General features: G+C 37.9%; 1 protein-coding gene across 6 annotated transcripts; it reads left to right on the forward strand.

Annotated features, from left to right (window-relative positions):
* Positions 1-12: 12 nt before the first annotated feature.
* Positions 13-17,722, forward strand: znf711 (zinc finger protein 711). 6 transcript variants are annotated; one of them, XM_008114643.3, is made up of 9 exons: positions 14-158; positions 2,680-2,775; positions 3,580-4,110; positions 7,693-7,851; positions 8,320-8,466; positions 10,335-10,472; positions 11,743-11,790; positions 12,517-12,660; positions 14,879-17,722. In XM_008114643.3, exons 2-9 carry the CDS (start codon positions 2,697-2,699, stop codon positions 16,054-16,056), a joined length of 2,424 nt encoding a protein of 807 aa, XP_008112850.1. In that variant the 5' UTR covers positions 14-158; positions 2,680-2,696; the 3' UTR covers positions 16,057-17,722. The 6 variants fall into 6 exon arrangements, with proteins under 6 accessions (XP_008112852.1, XP_008112853.1, XP_008112850.1 ...); XM_008114644.3 differs by lacking the exon at positions 14-158 and adding an exon at positions 212-346; XM_008114645.3 differs by lacking the exon at positions 12,517-12,660 and having other exon boundaries at positions 13-158.
* The last annotated feature ends 1,212 nt before the right edge of the window (positions 17,723-18,934 follow it).

Raw genomic sequence — 18,934 nt, forward strand, 5'->3', positions numbered from 1 at the left:
GTTCCTCGCGCACGCGCACTCCCTCCCTCCCTCGCCCGCCTGCCGCTTCCCCAGCCCAAGCCCTGTGATTGGTGCAGGCCTCAGACCTGGCGGGCCCCGAATGCCAGGCCCCGAAAAAGCGGCCTTCGCGGTCCTTCCTGCGGCCTCCACCCAGCGAGGTGAGGAGCGAGCACGGGGGAGAAGAATACGGGGAGAACGCTGGGGAAAAATAAGGGCGGAGGGCTTGTTTTCATGTCATTCCCGCCGAGGCTGAGGGGAGAGGCCTGGGCGAGGTCTACGAGGCCTTCTCAACAAAAGAGGCCTCCTTCGCGTTTATTGGCTTCGTGGACGCTTCGGGCAGCCGTAGGTAGGTTTGGGAAAACAAGCGGGGTTGTTGCTCTGCCGCAGCGAAGGCCCGGCCGAGGCCTGACAAAATGGCGCCGGCGGAAAGACAGAGAGAAGGCCTCCCTTTGGAAGAGTATCCCCTTCCCTCCCTCTTTTCTTTAACCGCGTCCATCCTGCCCCTTCTCTCTCTATTCGCGGGAAGCCTTCAAGGGGTGAAGCCCTTCGTCCTGCTCTCTTGTCTCTTCTTTCTCCGCCAGCCTTTGTCTCTCAGCGACCTGTCTCTCTCAACTATCCATCCATCCGCCTGTCTTTCTTTCTTTCTGTCTTCTTCGGGGCTGGCGCCCTGCCCTGCCCTGCCGCCCCGAGGAAGGACAGGTCCAGGTCCAACCCCACCCCTTTGGCAGACGAGCCGCCGCGTTATTGTTTGCTCATCCCGGGACCTGATTGGAAGCGAGAGGAAGAGGAGGAGGAGGGCGGGCGCGTGCAGGGAGGGGAGAGGCAGACAGGCAGGCGCGCCCCCGCCTCGCGCACGCGCGCTCCCTACTCGCGCGCCTCCCTCCCTCCCTCCTCCTTTTGAGACCTGAAACGCCTCGAATATCAAGGCAGAAAATCCCACATTATCTGAGTATGGACTGAGATAACCCAGTTCAAAGCAAATATTGTGGGACTTTATGCTTTGATATTCTGGGATATAGGGCTGTGTGGAAGGGCTCCCAGTTCCCACTGTCATATATTCCAGTTCAAAGCTGAAAATGTGGAATTTTATTCAGCTGTGTAGAAGGGGCCTAGGAGTTCTTTATTTATTTATTGCTGAATTTTTGCTCCGCTCAATCTCAGCCCCGAAGGGGACTTCAAAGCGGCTCCCAAATTGGCAATATTCAGCGCTGCATGAAACATGAAAACATACACATACAGAATACAAAAAAATAGCGTGTGTGAAAGCAAAGATTGGTATTTATTTATTGTGTCAGAAGCCATACCGAGGGTACAAGTTGTGATGTATTTGAAAATACATTTTTTAAAAAACAACCTTGGTATTATACTAAATGTGCTTTGATCAGTAGCTAGCCATTTGAAGTGTCCCTGGTGTTGCTATAAGAAGGTCCTCCATTGTACATGTCGCAGGGGTCAGACTGCATTGTAGTAGGTGGCCTGTGGTTTGCTCTTCTACACACTTGCATGTCGTGGACTCCACTTTGTAGCCCCATTTCTTAAGGTTGGCTCTGCATTTCATGGTGCCAGAGCGCAGTTCCAAGTTGCTCGGTCTTCTGATGGTTCAATATATACATGTACAAAATGAGTATATGGTGTATATGAAAAATAAATTAAATTTGTGTTTTGTTGAAGGCTCTCATGGCTGGAATCACAGGGTTGTTGTGTGTTTTCCGGGCTGTATGGCCATGTGCCAGAAGTATTCTTTCCTGACATTTCACCCACATAAATACAAATTAAACTTGTATTTATACTGTGTCCTATCCTGTGTGCCCAGGACAGAGTCTCATCCGGCGTCAGCCACTGATTGAGGTTTTGGGTTTTAGCCTGCCACTTTTGGACTCTCGCTTGCTGAGGTGTTCTTGCGCGAACTCTGTAGATCTTAGAAAACTATTTCTTGATTTAAGGCATTTTCGTGCTGGCTGATATCCGAACAGGGATGGGTTGGAAATGTCAATGCCTTGGTCCTTTCATTGCTGGCTGCTGCTTCCTGGCAGATGTCAATTGGTGCTTGACATCTTCCCGGCTAAGTATAATTTCTCAAGTGGTGTGAGGCATGGACATCCTGTGATAATGCAGCATGTCTCATTAAGAGCCATGTCCACTGTTTTAATGTGGCGAGATGTATTCCACACCACTTGCAACAAGGATTAGTGATAAAGCATCACTGGAGATACCTTTTCCCCTATGATAATAACTCTTCCAGGAGTTAATTTCTCCTCCCTTTTGATAGATTTCTCTCACTTTCTATTGACTCACCCCCGTTCTTAACTGAATCCTTTTTAAATCGGATGTTTGTAACTCAGGGGCTGTCTGTAATTGTTTGGTTTTGGATTTTATGAATGTTCTCATTAGAAAATGTATTAAGATGGGGGGGGGGGAGCTAAATATATTCAAGTAATCAGAAGAACTATATCACTGTAAGTGCGGTGGACCTTGGATGGGGACAGTTTTAAATAAATTTCGGTGTTCCTTTATTACTACATCTGTCATTATATCTATTTGCTCCTGACTGGAATCACTGGAAAAGGGAGAGGAAATTATATCTGCTTTCTAAATACAGTTTAATTCTGCGCTGTGATAAAACATTATTATAAGACTGATTGTATAACTAGTAATTTCTGTATAATTTTCCTTTTACAGTCCGTGAATGAGCATATATGATTATGGATCCAGGTGGCGGAAGCCTTGGACTGCAGGAATCCAAAATGCCTCACACTATGATTATGCAGGATTTTGGTAAAACAACAGCATTTCACTATTTTTAATTCAAATTATTTGCTGATCAGTTGTTTTATATTGTAAATTAACAGTTCTTGACATGGATGACAAACATATTATAGTTGAGAAGAGGTTTGGGTTATTTTGGGATAAGAGCCTAAGACCCCCATCTACAGTGACCATTTAATACAGTTTGAAGCAGCGGCCACACAACAAACATCCACAAAATATTTTTCTTTTGCATTAAGTTCTGTTTGGGGTTTGCAAGTTTGTAAATCTCCCATATTGATAAACAGCAGGCGACATCTGACATCAATTTTCTGCTAGTTGCTTCTGAGCAATCAAGCATAAGCTTGATCACTCAGAAGCAAGTTTTATGAATGTATGGTTCCTACTCTTCACTAAAAGCGAATGGAAATATCCTGTGTTCATGGAGAAATATAGTTAGTTCTGGTTTGACCAAAGTAGAAACTGAGTCATAGTTACATTTTGGTGATTTTATCTGAACTCTTTAAATACTCTACAAATTGTCTGAAAAACTACAGAACTCTGTATTAGTATATCCTTTTGGAACTATAAATAGAAAATTGAGTATGAGTATGATCAGTAGTTCCCAACCAGTTGCTTTGGACTTCAACTCGCAGAAGCCCCAGCCATCTTACCAGCTGTTAGGAATTGTGGGAGTTGAAGTCCAAAATACCTGGAGGACCAAAGGTTGGGAAGCACTGCTCTAGATAACTGTACTCATCAGTCAAAGATGCATACCACTTATTACAACAATATAACTATTAATATATTTTCTCATTCATAATTGTTTCACAGTGGCTGGAATGACTGGTACTGCTCACATTGATGGAGATCATATTGTTGTATCAGTCCCTGAAGCTGTCTTGGTCTCCGATGTTGTCACAGACGATGGAATAACACTTGATCATGGCTTAGCAGCTGAAGTTGTCCAAGGACCTGATATCATAACTGAAACTGATGTTGTTACAGAAGGTGTCATTGTTCCCGAATCTGTATTGGAAGCTGATGTTGCTATTGAAGAAGCACTAGATACCAGTGATCACGTATTGACTTCTGATCTAATAACAGAAACTGTTCGAGTTCCTGATCAGGTCTTTGTCGCTGATCTTGTTACGGGGTCCGATGGACATTTGGAACATGTAGTACAAGACTCTGTGTCAGGAGCTGACTCCCCCACGATGGTTTCAGAAGAGGTTCTTGTAACCAATTCAGATACAGAAACTGTAATTCAGGCAGCTGGCACTGTTCCTGGTTCTACAGTTACTATAAAAACAGAAGATGATGATGATGGCAAGAGCACATCTGAAGACTATTTAATGATATCTTGTAAGTGAAGGAAAGGTATATGAGTTTGAAACTGCTTAAACTAAAAGTGATCTAATGCTTTAGAAAGTGTTATTGGTGTAAATTTGAGCATTCTTTTTTTGATCAAACTTAAGAGGAAACATTGCTTCACTCATATAGTATTTAAAGTATAGGTTATCTTTTAAATAATTGTATTTTCGTTTCAAGGAAGAAATTGGAAAGAATTTAGGGTAGAGTCACAGGGCTGCCACAATAAATATAGCAGAAATGGAAATGACTAGGTTGAAAAAAGACTGTTACAGTCTGAGTCCTACTGTTAGTCTTGTCTGGAGTAAACCCATAGAATCAGTTGCTGGTTACTGTTGATTCACTTAGTACTGTAATTGTAACTAACAATAGGATGGAGATCTAAATAAGACTCAGCAATGATGACTGAGACATTTAGACTATTCTTCAAGATCATGTAGTCTGCCTCCTGTTTTTCCTTTCTTCTACTCCCTCCAAAAATTGATTCATCTATTCCCATACTGGTGGCTGTATCTTCTAATCACAGTTAATGTTTCTCTAGAGCTCTCCAGTTCCATGTATTATATGGGGGTATATAACTATATTGCAGCACAGATCCAGTTGAGATTTTTCCTCCCAGTATTAAAAAGTATTTAACATCAATGGGGTTTGGCCAAGAGTAGCATGAGTGCTTTTTTGTGTTTTCAGATGGTTTTACCTCTGTCCCTGGATGAGCCAGATAAATTACCCACTTGTCCTGTTGCACTTTGTGCAACCTTGCTACCAATTAAACAAGTATCAAAAAGTCTTAAATTGGCTGTTAGTATGGCAAAAGAGAAAGCAATCATCCCCTCTCTCCCCTGCTCATTTTTGAACACTGTACAGATTTCTTAACTAGAACCAACTCTGTTCTGTTTGTCATGTCTATAATAATTACTCCCTGGGAGGATAAGTGTGTGCTTTTAAAAGACATTCCCAAAGTACAAAAAGCTTCTCATGCACATGACTTTTTAAAATTGTGGAATGCATTCTTTGATTTCTTTTTGAAATCCAAATGCAGCACATGGATTTAAATTACAGGTACATCTTTTAAACCTTTTTTAACATCCACATTTTATAATGTGCAAAGCAGTTCACAAAAACAAAATAAAAACCCAGAAAATGTAACTGAGGTAGCCGGTACATGATTGTCGTACAAGTAAAATAAAACATTCCCCTTTTTTTCTTTTGTTTTTCAGGTTTGTGATGTTCAAACTCCCACAGTGGATTGCTAGCTCTTGATCCATACGATGACACTACATGCACAATGCTGGTGATCCTATACCCACTACAGAACCACACTGGAGCGGTCTTTTAGGGGTAAGGTAATATTCCACCACCACCTCCTTTTAAAAACCTATTACAGCATAGCAGGGGTGGACAACTTTGTCTTGCTTTGAGCCATTTCCCCTAACTAACAAGCAAGTCTGCTTCCACTTTGATAGGCTTCCACCGCTCCTAGTAACCATGCAGTTGTATGGTGGCTGGGCTAGAGAATGTGTTGCTACTAGTCCGTAGATTTATTGTGTGGGTCATGGGCACATAAGCCGCAGACCGCGTCCTCAGAAATGATGCTGTGGACCAGAGCATGAGTAGAAGGGCCACATCTGGTATGTTGGCTAAATGTTATCCACCCCTGCCGTATGATGTTGCGTAGTTTGCTACCATTATAAATTCATTCCTATACTGTTCCCTGTAAAAGAAACTCAGAAAATCAAATCTTCAAACATTTTGCACAGCTGTAAGACTTTGGCGCCTTTTTCATGGGCTATTTTATGGTGGGTGTCATATCACCAGCATAGTGCAGGCCGAGGCATCACATGAATTAGGAGCTGGCAATCCACAGTGAACCTGAACATCTCACACCTGGAAACTGCTAAGCAAGGTAAGTTAAAGGTGGTAAAGGTGTTCTTTTCTTCTTCTTTAAATAGGCATTTTTTGCAATGTATTTTAAAATCTCCACAGTGACTTGGTTATTAGGATATTGATAACCTCAGGCAACTTTTTCTGTTTTATTCTGTTCTTTTTCCCCATTATGGTTTAACTATGTTGTCCAAAGCGTGATGGTCCATTTTAGTCTGAGGAAATATGTGGAATTAAATAATGCATAAAACTGATATGTTTATTTAATCTATATCTGTGCGATCTTTTTATGCCTCTGCAAGTGTCTCTGTATTTTAGCATTAATGGAAATGTGTTAAATTCAGGTGTATTTTCCTTTCTTTAAGGGTAAGGATGGGTGAATCAGGAGTCTGGAAGACACAGCTTGATTGCCTGGTTTAGTTGTATGTTGTTACCATAAGAGTAGCAGACATTTAAATAAAAATGGATAAGTGGGCTGTGCATCTATATTATCATCTCAAGTTGTTATCCTCACAGTCTTAACATGCTGAGATACCCTTTGACATATCTTAAAATGCAAAAGGTCAAGGAAAAATTAATTTGACCTACATGCTATTTAGTACCTTATTTCAATTGCATTATGACCCCTATATCTACAGTAACAGTACCTACAGTTTCATTTACCCACATCTGGCAATATATTTCCCCTCTAGGCATTTCCTAGGTCCTCCAGTGTGACTATTATATTTTCCCACCAGAAATTGTTTTTTTTTTATAAGGTCTGCTATGATTTATGATTTTTGCTAACTGTGGTAAGTGTTGTTTTCTAAAATGTCATGTATTGAGTAGATTTATCATATTTGTTTTGGCGGCATATATATATATATATGCCGCCCCTATATACACACATATATATGCCGCCCCTATATATACACACACACACATACATACATACATACATATGTAACTTTTGAAATGAATACACATACATACACACACACACATATATATTTAACTGTTAAAATGAATAGGATTTTATGACTATTCAGTTTTGCAAACATGCACAAACTCTGTAGGTTTTATTTTATTTTTTAAAAACTACTGGTAGCTCTATTCATTATTAAGGTCAGTTCAGCATATATCTTAGCCATGGTTAAGGTTTGTACAGAAGATTTACATACAAAAGAGGACCACAGGAATTAGAAATGTTAACATCTGTTGCAATCCTTATTGGCCGACTGAGTAACTTTTTGCACTGATTTAGTTTTATTAGCATTTCATCTTTTACACTGCATTGTTTTGAAAAGCAAGCCACATTTGTGTGATAATACAATTACTTTTGTTTGGCATCTTGCAATATAACGTCAAAGTTGAAATCTTAAAATGGTAAAAATTGCATTCCCATCATATATTCATTACTGTGAACAGGAAGAAAGAGCAACAGTGTAACAACAAAATGCTGTGGCTTTTTAGGTCAATCAGACATAAGATACCGTATATGTTTTTACATTGTACTTGCTGATCTTTGTGTTAGTGAAGTTAAACTGGTTGATTTTTGAAATAGTAAAATAATTACAAAAAAGGTCATTGGTTTGCATGCCAGCTTTGTAATAGCCATCGTGTTGGGTTGTGCCTAAAATAATTTAAAACGCTTAGGCATTATTGCTGGTAATTGCTGTGTGTTTACCCTCAACTGATCTGTATTTTTTATTATAGTGGATGATGTTGGGGAAAAGCTAGATCATATTGGAAACACTCCCTTAAAAATCAGCACTGAAGTGTCACACGATGACGTATCTAAAGATGATGGGTTTGGTTCTGAAGTTATTAAAGTTTACATATTTAAAGCTGAGGCTGAGGACGATGTGGAAATAGGTACGTGTTTCAAATTCTATTTGGGGTAGTTGGTAGATGTTTGACAAAATGTAGCTGTCTGTGTTAGGTAAACTGAATACCTTTATAATAAGCTCTGGTTAGATTTCCTTTAGCAAGGAAATCTAAAGGAAGTTGCTTGACAAAAGAAAGAGAGATGTGCCCATACATTCCAAATAGCATGCAATGCCCCCTGCTCCTGCCTCATTTACCTCACTCCAGTTCCAGAACCTTCCCTGCTCCTCAAGACCTGTAAATCCTCTCTTGGGTTTGCTCCTGCCTGTCATATGCTAAGTCCATGACAGTTGGTCATGCTGTATACAAATTAAAAAATGCTGTCCCACCGTGCAATCGTCTTCCTAATGGTATTTGTTGACGTTTTATTTCATTCAGCACGCAGAAGAGAAATGGAAACATTTTATGGTTTCGGTTAAAAATGTTATCACATGAAAATTATCCCTTCTCTTCAAGGTGGAACAGAAATTGTAACAGAGAGTGACTTTCATAATGGGCATTCTGTAGCTGGAGTTCTAGAGCAAGGAGGCGTTGGCAGAGTTCAGCGAGAGAAGATGGTTTATATGGCTGTTAAGGATTCCTCTCAAGAGGATGAAGATATTAGTAAGAACAACATTTTTTATGTTGTTAAGGCAATAGCCTTGTTGTTTTGCTATATCTTGTACCATTGCTACAATGTGCAAATGTGAATGGGTTTTCTCTCTTCATTATTACATGATCATTGTGAAAGAAGATAGAAATAATAACAACTAGGGTACTCTGATTTTTAGTTAAGCTACACATTTTTTCACGTAGAAAGGGCTGCATGCTCCAGTTCGCAAATAAACTGGAATTCAAACAACCAGTGTTTCTGTTAATCACAAAACTAGTCATAATGTACTATGATTATGCATTGCGTGGCACATCAGAACCTTGTGATCTGATATTCAGTTGTCTGACTATTACAGGTTGCACAGTGCACTTATATATGTCTACTCAAAAGCAAGTCCTTTTGAGTTCAGTAGTGTTTCCTTCCAGGTAAGTGGATGTAAGCACATTATCTTGGGAATAGGCCCCTTTGAGGTCAGTGGGTTTCTTTGGGCTAAACTCACACAAGTTTGCACTGCCTATTCATAAAATTTAAATAATTTATTGGTTTCTTTTTTTTCCTCCTGCAATAAAGAAAGTCATGTTAACTTATGTATTATTCCTCGATGGAAAGTTTTTCCTTGAGAAGTGTAATAAAGATTATTTAGATAATTAATACTCAGTTTGTTAATATCAGTGAACACCTTTTTAAAAGCAAAGAAACATAACCAAATGTACAGAACAGTTGTTGCTTTTAATTTTTTAAATATAATTTTAGCCATAATATTTACTGCATTTTTATATTTAAAATTACTGTTCTTGGTTTAGATTTTATCCTAAGCATTTATGTAATAGATCGACAAGGTAAACCACTCAGCCCCCCCATCTGTAAGAAAAAAAATACTTAACTTGACTTAATTTACTGTCTTACAAAAATTACTTGAGGTACTTTGTACTTTGCATTCTAAATAAATTTTTAATTAGTAGCCATGTTTTCACTAGAACAGGGTGGTGTGTGTCGCTATATTATGTGAATGAAAATAATTTCAAAAGAAGAGTATGTCTGGGTCAGTGTTTTGTGCTCAGGGACCATATCTAAATACCCCCAAAAGCACTTGAGCTTGTATAATCTTGAAAGCCCCGGTTAGTACTTCAATGGGAGATAACCAAGGAGTCCCAGGTGCTCTAAAGCTATACTACAGAGAAAGGAGCTGATACAAGCACCTCTGAGCATTCCTTGCCTAAGAAAACCGTATTAAATTCATGAGGTCACCATAAGTCGAAAGATGACTTGAAGGCACACACACACACATACAAAGCATGATAAATTTTGCAGTAGAAAGCATTGCATTCCATTACTAAGCATGTTTATTGAGAATGAAGCCCTGCTTAGTGTCCTAAGCACAGCTTATTTCACAGATCTTAGAAAAGTGTATTTTTGGGGTTTCAGCGGCCAGAAAGCCACAGGACATGCAGGCTGAGAGAATATTTATTATATTTATTATTTATTTATTGGACTTGTATACCGCTACCCCCAATTTGGCTCGGAGCGGTTTACAGAAATAGATTAAACAATACAATTGGCTTTAAATAACAATAATAACAGAACATAACATATGAGTCATTAGCTAAGCTGGAAGCATTCTGGAACATGTAGCTCAAAATGTTCCTAAATTACCTAATTTCATGATAAATGTTTAGAGGAATGCAACTCTAGTATTGGACAGAGAATTTGTTTCGAGACCATTTCATGAGTCTTCCATCCTAAATTAAATTCCCTCTATAGACTAACTGATGTTGATTTAGTGGATATTAACGCGTGATTAAAATGGTTTGAGTAAAGTTTAAAATTGTATAGATAATGTCATTAATTAAATATTGTTTTTTTTTAAAAAAAAAACCAGGTTGTGCTGAAATAGCAGATGAAGTGTATATGGAGGTCATTGTGGGAGAAGAGGAAGCAACGTCACTCCCTGAGGCACAGCTTGAAGAATCGGGTGTGAATAAAACTTTTGTTCCTGTTGCATGGGCTGCTGCTTATGGTAGGATGCTCGAGGGTCTCTTTATAAGAGTCATTTCATCTTTGCACTTCATATATCATGCTTCTGTGTGCCTGAGAACATGTACCCACTTTCTGCCTAGAAAAGAAGTTAAATGTTTTATATATGCAAAAAGCAACAAAAAAGTTGTAAAAAGTGGCATTAATTTTTTGCAAAGCTCCTGTCAAAATGCTCTTAGGTTTTCCTAGTTCAGGTGTAGATTGAAATGATGCTTCAGGTATAACTTTTGTAGTTTGGTACTAATTGTAAGAAGAGGAGCTCAGGTCTTGCTCAGTGAATACTTGTCAAGCACTTGCCTTTATTTTTTTTTCTGTAATTACAGAAAGTAATACTTCTCTTACTCCAGCTGTTATATTTTGCTCCTTTTCCAGAGAATTTTAGAAGAACATTTGGTCTTTTGTTTTAAATAGACAAGTTTAGAATGCAGAAGGATTATATTTCAGTCAAAAGGAATTAATACTAGATTATCAATTTGGTGAGCCAATCTGTTATTTAACCATTTTATGAAGCCAAAGTCTACATATATTGCCATGGAAGCCAATAATTTAATACTGATAAAATTAGGACGCAGTCTCAAGTCAGGAAAACAAACTGCATTTTTTTTCATTTTGTTTTGCTTTTCGTCCTGACAACATTTTTCAGTGGGAAACTATGGATTTTTTTATATATATGGTCCCTAGGTTTAATTCCCTGTATCTTTAGTTAAAAATCTCTTTTAAGTAATTATCAAAAACACTGCTGTCTGAAACTATAGTAGCTAACTATCAGTGTAAATAGTACTGAGCTAAACAGACCAGTGGTCTGACCTAATATAAGGCAACCTAATGTATTCCTTATAATGAGTGGTTCCCGATAGTAGGAGCTTTTTGTAGATATAGTGAACTCTTGTCTACATAGTTTCACATAAACGTGTAAAGACTTACTGATGTTTCTTTGTGTAGTTGATTTTTAAAATGGTGCTATACTTAGTAAAGAAGAATGCATGGGAAGTGTATTTATAGGATTTATTTTGCAGCAAATGGCATCAAATCCTATGGGTAGAGGACAGGTTTGGCTGAAATTACATATGAAGTTTCCTTTAGCTTGGCATGTCTTAGAAAGTACTTATACACGACTGCTTGGTGATTTCTTAAACTTTTTAAGTATCTGACCTTTTTTTCTTTCTTTTATTTTGCTGGTTGTAGTGGTAGACCTTTTCAGAATTTAATAGTTGTTAATTTTGAACTATTTTATTAAACTACCATTTTTATAGGAGATGATAGAAGATTGCCAAGGAGATATGAGGACTGTCAAACATCAGGTGAGTATGTGCTCAACAATTAAAATGTAATAAAGACCTTTATATGAGTATATTGGGTTCAGGAGAACATTGAAAGGCTAGTTAGTACTTAATATATAATGAAATGTAAAAGGACATACACTTTTTAGATTGGACTCAGTAGCTCTGTTCACAGCTTTCAAATTGCAAAAAGAACCCTCCGTATAATTCTTTACTAGTGAGAAAGTTGTGGGGAGAATTGTGTTACAATAAAGAGCTGTGGAGCAAGGTACCAATTGTTTCTGCCTTTCTACCTCACTGCTATTTCTGGTATAAATTAATATTCCATCCTAAGAAGCTTGTATGGTCATCTAAAGCATGTTTAATTGGAACTAAACCCCACACAGTTCAGTGGAACTTGCTTCCAAGTAAATGTGCATAAGATCACAACCTAAATATGGATACAGTATATGAAAATTATACTAGATGTTTGTTCATTCATTCGTTCAGTTTTTGCCTTCATTTTCAGCTGTCAAAATGTGCTTAAGACAAACAGACATAATAACAAAGCATTGCTTTCCGTGTGTTTTATTAAACAGAATTATATGTGGCTATTTTTAATGCTTCTAGCATCTTGTGATGAAGCAGAGTCCCATTGTGCCTGTCTCGGTGCAAACCCAAGAGCCTTTCTTTAAAAACTTCATATTTCTAAATAAGCTCTTATCAGGAAGTCACTTGCAACACTGTGATGAGTGTTTTTCATATCAGGAACCAACTTGGAAGCAAGATTAGAAAACAAAAATGGTAATGCAACACAATACCTGCAAATCTGTGATAGCATTAGCACAAACAGACTGCTTAAGCAGAAGGCCAAGAGAAGGAGAAGAGGGGAAGCAAGGCAGTGGCAAACAGGTAAAACATCTTTCTTGGCTAGTTTGTAGTTAGTGTCTCTTCCCATACGCTTCAATTTCTGAGTGTTTTGTAAAAAGAAACTGACACAAGATTTTGAATAGTTTCTTATTTTATTAGGTTTGTTAAGTGTTATTTTATCATTTTCTTACAATACCATTTAGCATATCTGTAGTTGCCACATTCTTGTTTTGTTATCTGGATAGGAGACCTAGTGGGTGGGAAATGAGCAGGAAGCAGTTCGTGAAATAACTTTCTCTCTTTTGAACACACAAAATACCTGCCACAAAAGTTTGCTTAATATCAGGTCCTGCAGAATACATAAGCTTCTTAAACTGAATTTGTAATTTATTGCCAGCAATGATCCAGTACTAGCAGTGATCCAGTACTCCACAAAGTCCTATTCTGCCTCTTAGGGTATCCCAGCAGAGCTCATGCTCTGGCAAATTTTGCAAAGCTGGTAAGCCTTCATATAGACTTCATGTCTAATGGACTATGTGTCTGCCATCTAAGAATTGCCCTTGCTAAGTACAGAGAGGTCCATTAGAACAGTGTTTCTCAAACTGTGCTCCTCCAGATGTTTTGGACTTCAGCTCCCAGAAATCCCAGCCAGTTTACCAGCTATTAGGAATTGTGGGAGCTGAAGTCCATAACACGTGGAAGAGCACAGTTTGAGATACTCTGCATTAGAAGGATGATTAATTGGCTACAACAACTGTGAACACAACAATAGTCTGGAATAGTTGTGATCTTCATTGATGGAAGGGACTACCCTCACCAATGAAGTCATGAATTTCCAAAATAATGATCCAGTATGTTGGAAGTTCATGACAGGAACAACATGTCTTCTTTTTCTTATGGTGATTGTGCCAAGTTGTACAAGAACAAAATGCTTAAATATAACAACTTCAATCTATTTTGGCAACTAGTATGTACTAAGAAGTAATTTGGAATTTGCTACTATGATGAATGAAGGCAAAATCTTTTATGTCAAATATAAAAGATCAGAAAATGTGCCTGTTGCAGAAGATTGGGAAAATAACATGCATGACTCTACTGCTGTTGTCCAGTTAGTATTGTGTAACTATTAAAATAAATAAAGACGTATTAATTGGTGAGAAAACTGGAAACCTTTTATTACTTATTGGAAAAGTAAATTTCACCATGTTTATGAATTCCAGATTTGAGGGCTACACGTATGTACACACACGGGGTCCAGGAGCAATTTTAATATTATGATTTATTTTCAAAATAAACTGAAAAGGATTCAGGGACTGTAGGAGACATTTTTGTCATTCTGGAGCCTCCCTTACCTGCCTCAAATACCTGCACAGTGTACGTTGACCTTAATATTTATAAATGAGGTTTTGGAGGCACATGCTGTACTTTCCCAATTTTGTCGTAAATGTTATAACACAGATTATTTATTACAATGATATCTTGTGTGTATGCATATACATACATTTTTAAAATAGCCATATAATATTGTTGCTTGTGGTAATTTTCTACAATAAGCTCTTTGTGTACCTGGTTTGGAATAATTGTATAACTTTTAAAATTAATAATTTTTGGTAGTTTAAAGTGATTTCCTCTGTTAGCAGAGGTAACAAGGATTAACTATAATCACCATGACTGTACAGTGAAATCTCTTCTGAGCGTAACCCATTTGAAACTTAATAAGGCTGTAGTTCTTTTGCATTAGCATCAGTTAGATTTTCACAGTGAAACAAAATTTAGGTACAAGGTCTACTCTTCTTTGACTCTCATCCTCTTCTTTCTAGGTGCAATGTTTCATCATTTCTTATAGTGCAATCTTATGCATGTCTTCTCAGAAGCTGACTGAGTTCAGTTAAGTCTGTTTAGATTTGCACCTTTAATGAAATCTTAAAATTGGATGTTTGTTAAAGTTTAGACAGCGAAGAGCCCACAGTAAATTGCAGCATGCCTTGACAAAATTATGATCAACTAATAATTGTATAGGAAGGTATTTGACTCGAAAAGTTAAGCTTATAATCTATTACAGACGCTTTCCTTGGAGTAAGTCCCATTGAACTGACTGGAGCTTACTGCTGACTATACATGTGTATGATTGCATTTTTGACTATTTAATCTATTGGATACTTTGCGTTGTTTAAAAATGCATTATGCTTGGCTCATGTCAGGATTTTTTTTGTATGTTTGTGTGATCTATTTCATTTTTTCCCTGTTTATTTGAAACCAGCTGTTATAATAGGTCCTGATGGGCAGCCTTTAACCGTCTACCCTTGCCACATATGTGGGAAAAAATTCAAATCCAGAGGATTCTTGAAAAGACATATGAAAAATCACCCAGATCACATGATTAAGAAGAAATACCAGTGCACAGACTGTGATTTTACAACTAATAAGAAAGTGAGCTTCCACAATCACCTGGAAAGTCATAAGCTTATCAACAAAGTGGACAAAACCCACGAATTCACAGAGTACACCAGGCGGTACAGAGAAGCAAGCCCTCTCAGTTCCAATAAGCTGATCTTAAGGGATAAGGAGCCTAAATTGCACAAGTGCAAGTATTGTGACTATGAGACTGCGGAGCAAGGGCTGCTTAACCGGCACTTGCTCGCAGTTCACAGCAAGAACTTCCCTCATGTTTGTGTGGAGTGTGGGAAAGGCTTCCGCCACCCTTCCGAACTCAAAAAGCACATGCGGACCCACACAGGGGAGAAGCCCTACCAGTGCCAGCACTGCGTCTTCCGTTGCGCCGACCAGTCCAACCTGAAGACGCACATCAAAACCAAGCACGTGACCGACCTACCCTTTAAGTGTGAACATTGCCCTCAGGCGTTTGCAGAGGATAAAGAACTGCAGGAGCACTTGGAGCTGTTTCAAGGGCATAAGACTCACCAGTGTTCGCACTGCGAGCACAAGAGCACTAATTCGAGCGACCTCAAGCGACACGTCATCTCTGTCCACACAAAAGACTTTCCTCACAAGTGTGAGGTGTGCGAAAAGGGTTTCCACCGTCCCTCAGAGCTTAAAAAGCACAGTGAGTCTCATAAAGGTAAAAAGATCCATCAGTGTAGGCACTGTGACTTTAAAACGTCCGATCCTTTTGTACTTAGCGGGCATATCCTCTCTGTTCATACCAAGGACCTGCCTTTTAAATGCAAACGTTGCAAGAGGGGGTTTAGGCAACAGATAGAACTAAAGAAGCACATGAAGACCCACAGTGGAAGGAAAGTCTACCAATGCCAGTATTGTGAGTATAGCACTACAGACGCATCGGGTTTTAAGCGGCACGTCATATCGATACACACAAAAGACTATCCACACAGGTGCGAGTACTGCAAAAAGGGATTCCGTAGGCCATCAGAGAAAAACCAGCATATAATGAGGCACCACAAAGAAGCTCTAATGTAACCTCTGAGCTGTGGAAAGGAGTAATGTAGAAACTGTGATGTGCTAATTGGGAAAGAAAAAACTCTCATGAACTGTTTCTCCTGGTTTCAAAGCTTGATATTAAACCATAACTTTACATTCTTTGTATTAAAAGTCTTTAAAAAGTATTAGGGTTGACAAGGGAGCTTATAGGCCCTATGATTGTTGCTCATCAGAACCTAAAGAACAGTAATGCATAGAGAGGAATGAATGTCTGAGAAGCTGCAGAATGAGACCTTGAATGTCTTCTGTTTAAAGTATTATACATTATTAAGCTAAAGGAAATAATACGACAGTTATCTTAGCCCTTTATCAATAACGCCATTTTATCTCCTCAAGGAAAACCAGGGACAGGAGTTCTTTACAAAGATTTGCAAAGGCAAGTCTTCCATATGCGGTTTTTGAACAGTGACACTGGATAGAAATCCAATCATCACGGCATTTTTAATTGTGCTCAGAAACAGTATTCCAGAACTGGTCAGATTTTGAAATCTGGCCTTCATTTTCTTTTTAAAAACAAGCATACTTTTCAGCAGGAAACATTTGTCTCCATTTATTTAGGTTGAAAGAGCAATTTTTTCAAAGCTGCTAACCTATTTTATTGCAGGATGCGGTGTTTAAAATACAGCATTATGTTTTTGAGCTCAAAAAGTGTTGTTCGGTGCTAAGGTTAAAGATGTGTGTGCGTGCGTGTATAATTTCCCTTTTTATCTGAACCTGCAGTTGAATGTTTAATATGGCAAATATGGCAAAATATATTTTGGCCGATCTAATTATTACTTTAAGAAAAACGGATGGGTGCGGCTGATGGTGCTAAGACTCGGCGCTGTTTTTTTTTCTTCACTATCTTCCATTTTTAAAAAGAAACAAGTATCAAGATAGAAAGAACACAATCATTGGAAATGCCTGGTGAATCTTTAGGACCAGTGTTCCTGGCAAAGTAGGATTAATACGGTCCTTATTTGCAATTTGCTTCGTTTTGTTTTTAAAAATCAGTATAGACATGAAAATTGCACCTTTTAATGAATTCATACAAAATGTATACCATTCTATGAACATGCATTCTCAATCTGTAAGAAAAGTTATATATGCAGTATTTAACCAGAACAATATGCTGCCACTAGAGTTTGGAGGTGGATCTTCAGTTTACAGTGTATACATTTGAAATATGCATCCCTTTAAACAATGCTTTGTGTTAGCATGCTGCAAATCAAAATGGCGCTTAATATAACAAGCTGGTCTAGGGCTATTTAATAATTAAAAACTGTTCATAAATGTTATGCATATAATGTGTCCTTTTTTAAACATTTTTTTAAGTTGCTTCATGTTTGCACACAGCTATTCACATGATAAATTGTATCTTCATGCTACTATATTGTGGCTTTGTGTTTCGGACAATGTTCATACTTTGTTTTTGCACCAGATGAGAATCAGTTCCTTGAGAATAATTTTTTTTTAATATTTCTAAATTTCAGAAAGTTAACTTTGGGAAACCTTAGAAAACTACTTGTGTTCTATGTGGCTGTAAAAAAATGATGTACACGCTGTAAAATAAGATTGTCACTGTTATGTGGGATTATTATTATTATTTTGAAATGTGTTACTCATTGTAATGAGCATACAATAAAAAGCATCTCTTGCACTCCAAGCTTCGTACAGAACTTTGCATCCATTGCTTGTACCAGTCCAGAGGTATGTATTTCTCATTTACCTATTTAAAAAATATTTGATACAGACTATTACTTTTTGAGATTTCATATCAAACTGCAGTGACAGTTAAGATGGGAAAATTGTTAGGTCTTTGACATTTCAGTGCAAAACTTTTATTTTGATTAAATAAAACGATAGCTAGTAGAAGGATTTATTCTGTTTCATGGGTGTTATGTATACAGTCAGCCCTCCACATTGGCTGGGGTTAGGGGTACAGGACCTCTGCGAAAGTGAAAAACCATGAGTAAAGGAATTCCTGTTTCTTTTCCTGAGAGATAACCTTTCTAAGAATTTGTTGATCTCCCAGCATGATTTTGTGGTTGAATTAATTCCGCTTGAACCTGAACATAGAATTGTACTGGAGGACTTAAGAGATTCCTAGAGAACATTTTAACTAAGTCCTTGAATGAAATCTGCAAAAGTCAAACCTGCTAATGTGGAAGAACAACTGTATATACTGGCCTGAATCCCACTGTTAATTACCAGCTAGAGTAGACTCATTGAATTTATTTATTTGTTGCCTCAGCTGTCAAAATTTAGTGAGTCTGTTTGGACTAATGAGTAAGATTCAGGCCATTCACTCTTTGCTCTTTCTGTAATCTGTTGATTGAATCAAAGTTATTGATTGAATTTTCAGTGACACTTATTTCAAAGTAGAAAGCACAAATACCTGTTATGTCATGGTAAAAAAAGGTCAACCTATTAGTTTGGAACAACTTTTTAAATTCATTAGTTATTTTAGAATTCAATTTCTAGTAACACCTAGCTAACAAACATCCTCATTCCTTCTACAGTGTATTGGCAATTTATTTTCTTGAAGAGGCCTTTTTCATAGGGAAGACTAAATGCAGTTGGCAAATATCAGGAATGTAACCCAGGGGGACTATAATTTGAAAAGAAGTGAATGCACACTGCATATATCCCCAAAGAAACATGAAAGGGCAATACAGTATTTAAAATGAAGAGTGATTTTAATCAACATAAACTTACCAGTATTTCAATGGGAAGTGTGGGCCTGCTTTTAGCTGATGAGAGAGTCAAGTTAATTAGGATTGTTGTCATATGCCTTCAAGTCATTTCAAAATTCTATTAGTTTTCTTGTCAAGAGATATTCAAAGGAGAATTTGCCTTTGCCTTCCTTTGAGGATGA

The sequence above is a fragment of the Anolis carolinensis genome, unplaced genomic scaffold (genome assembly GCF_035594765.1).
Source record: "Anolis carolinensis isolate JA03-04 unplaced genomic scaffold, rAnoCar3.1.pri scaffold_12, whole genome shotgun sequence".
Lineage (NCBI taxonomy): Eukaryota > Metazoa > Chordata > Lepidosauria > Squamata > Dactyloidae > Anolis > Anolis carolinensis.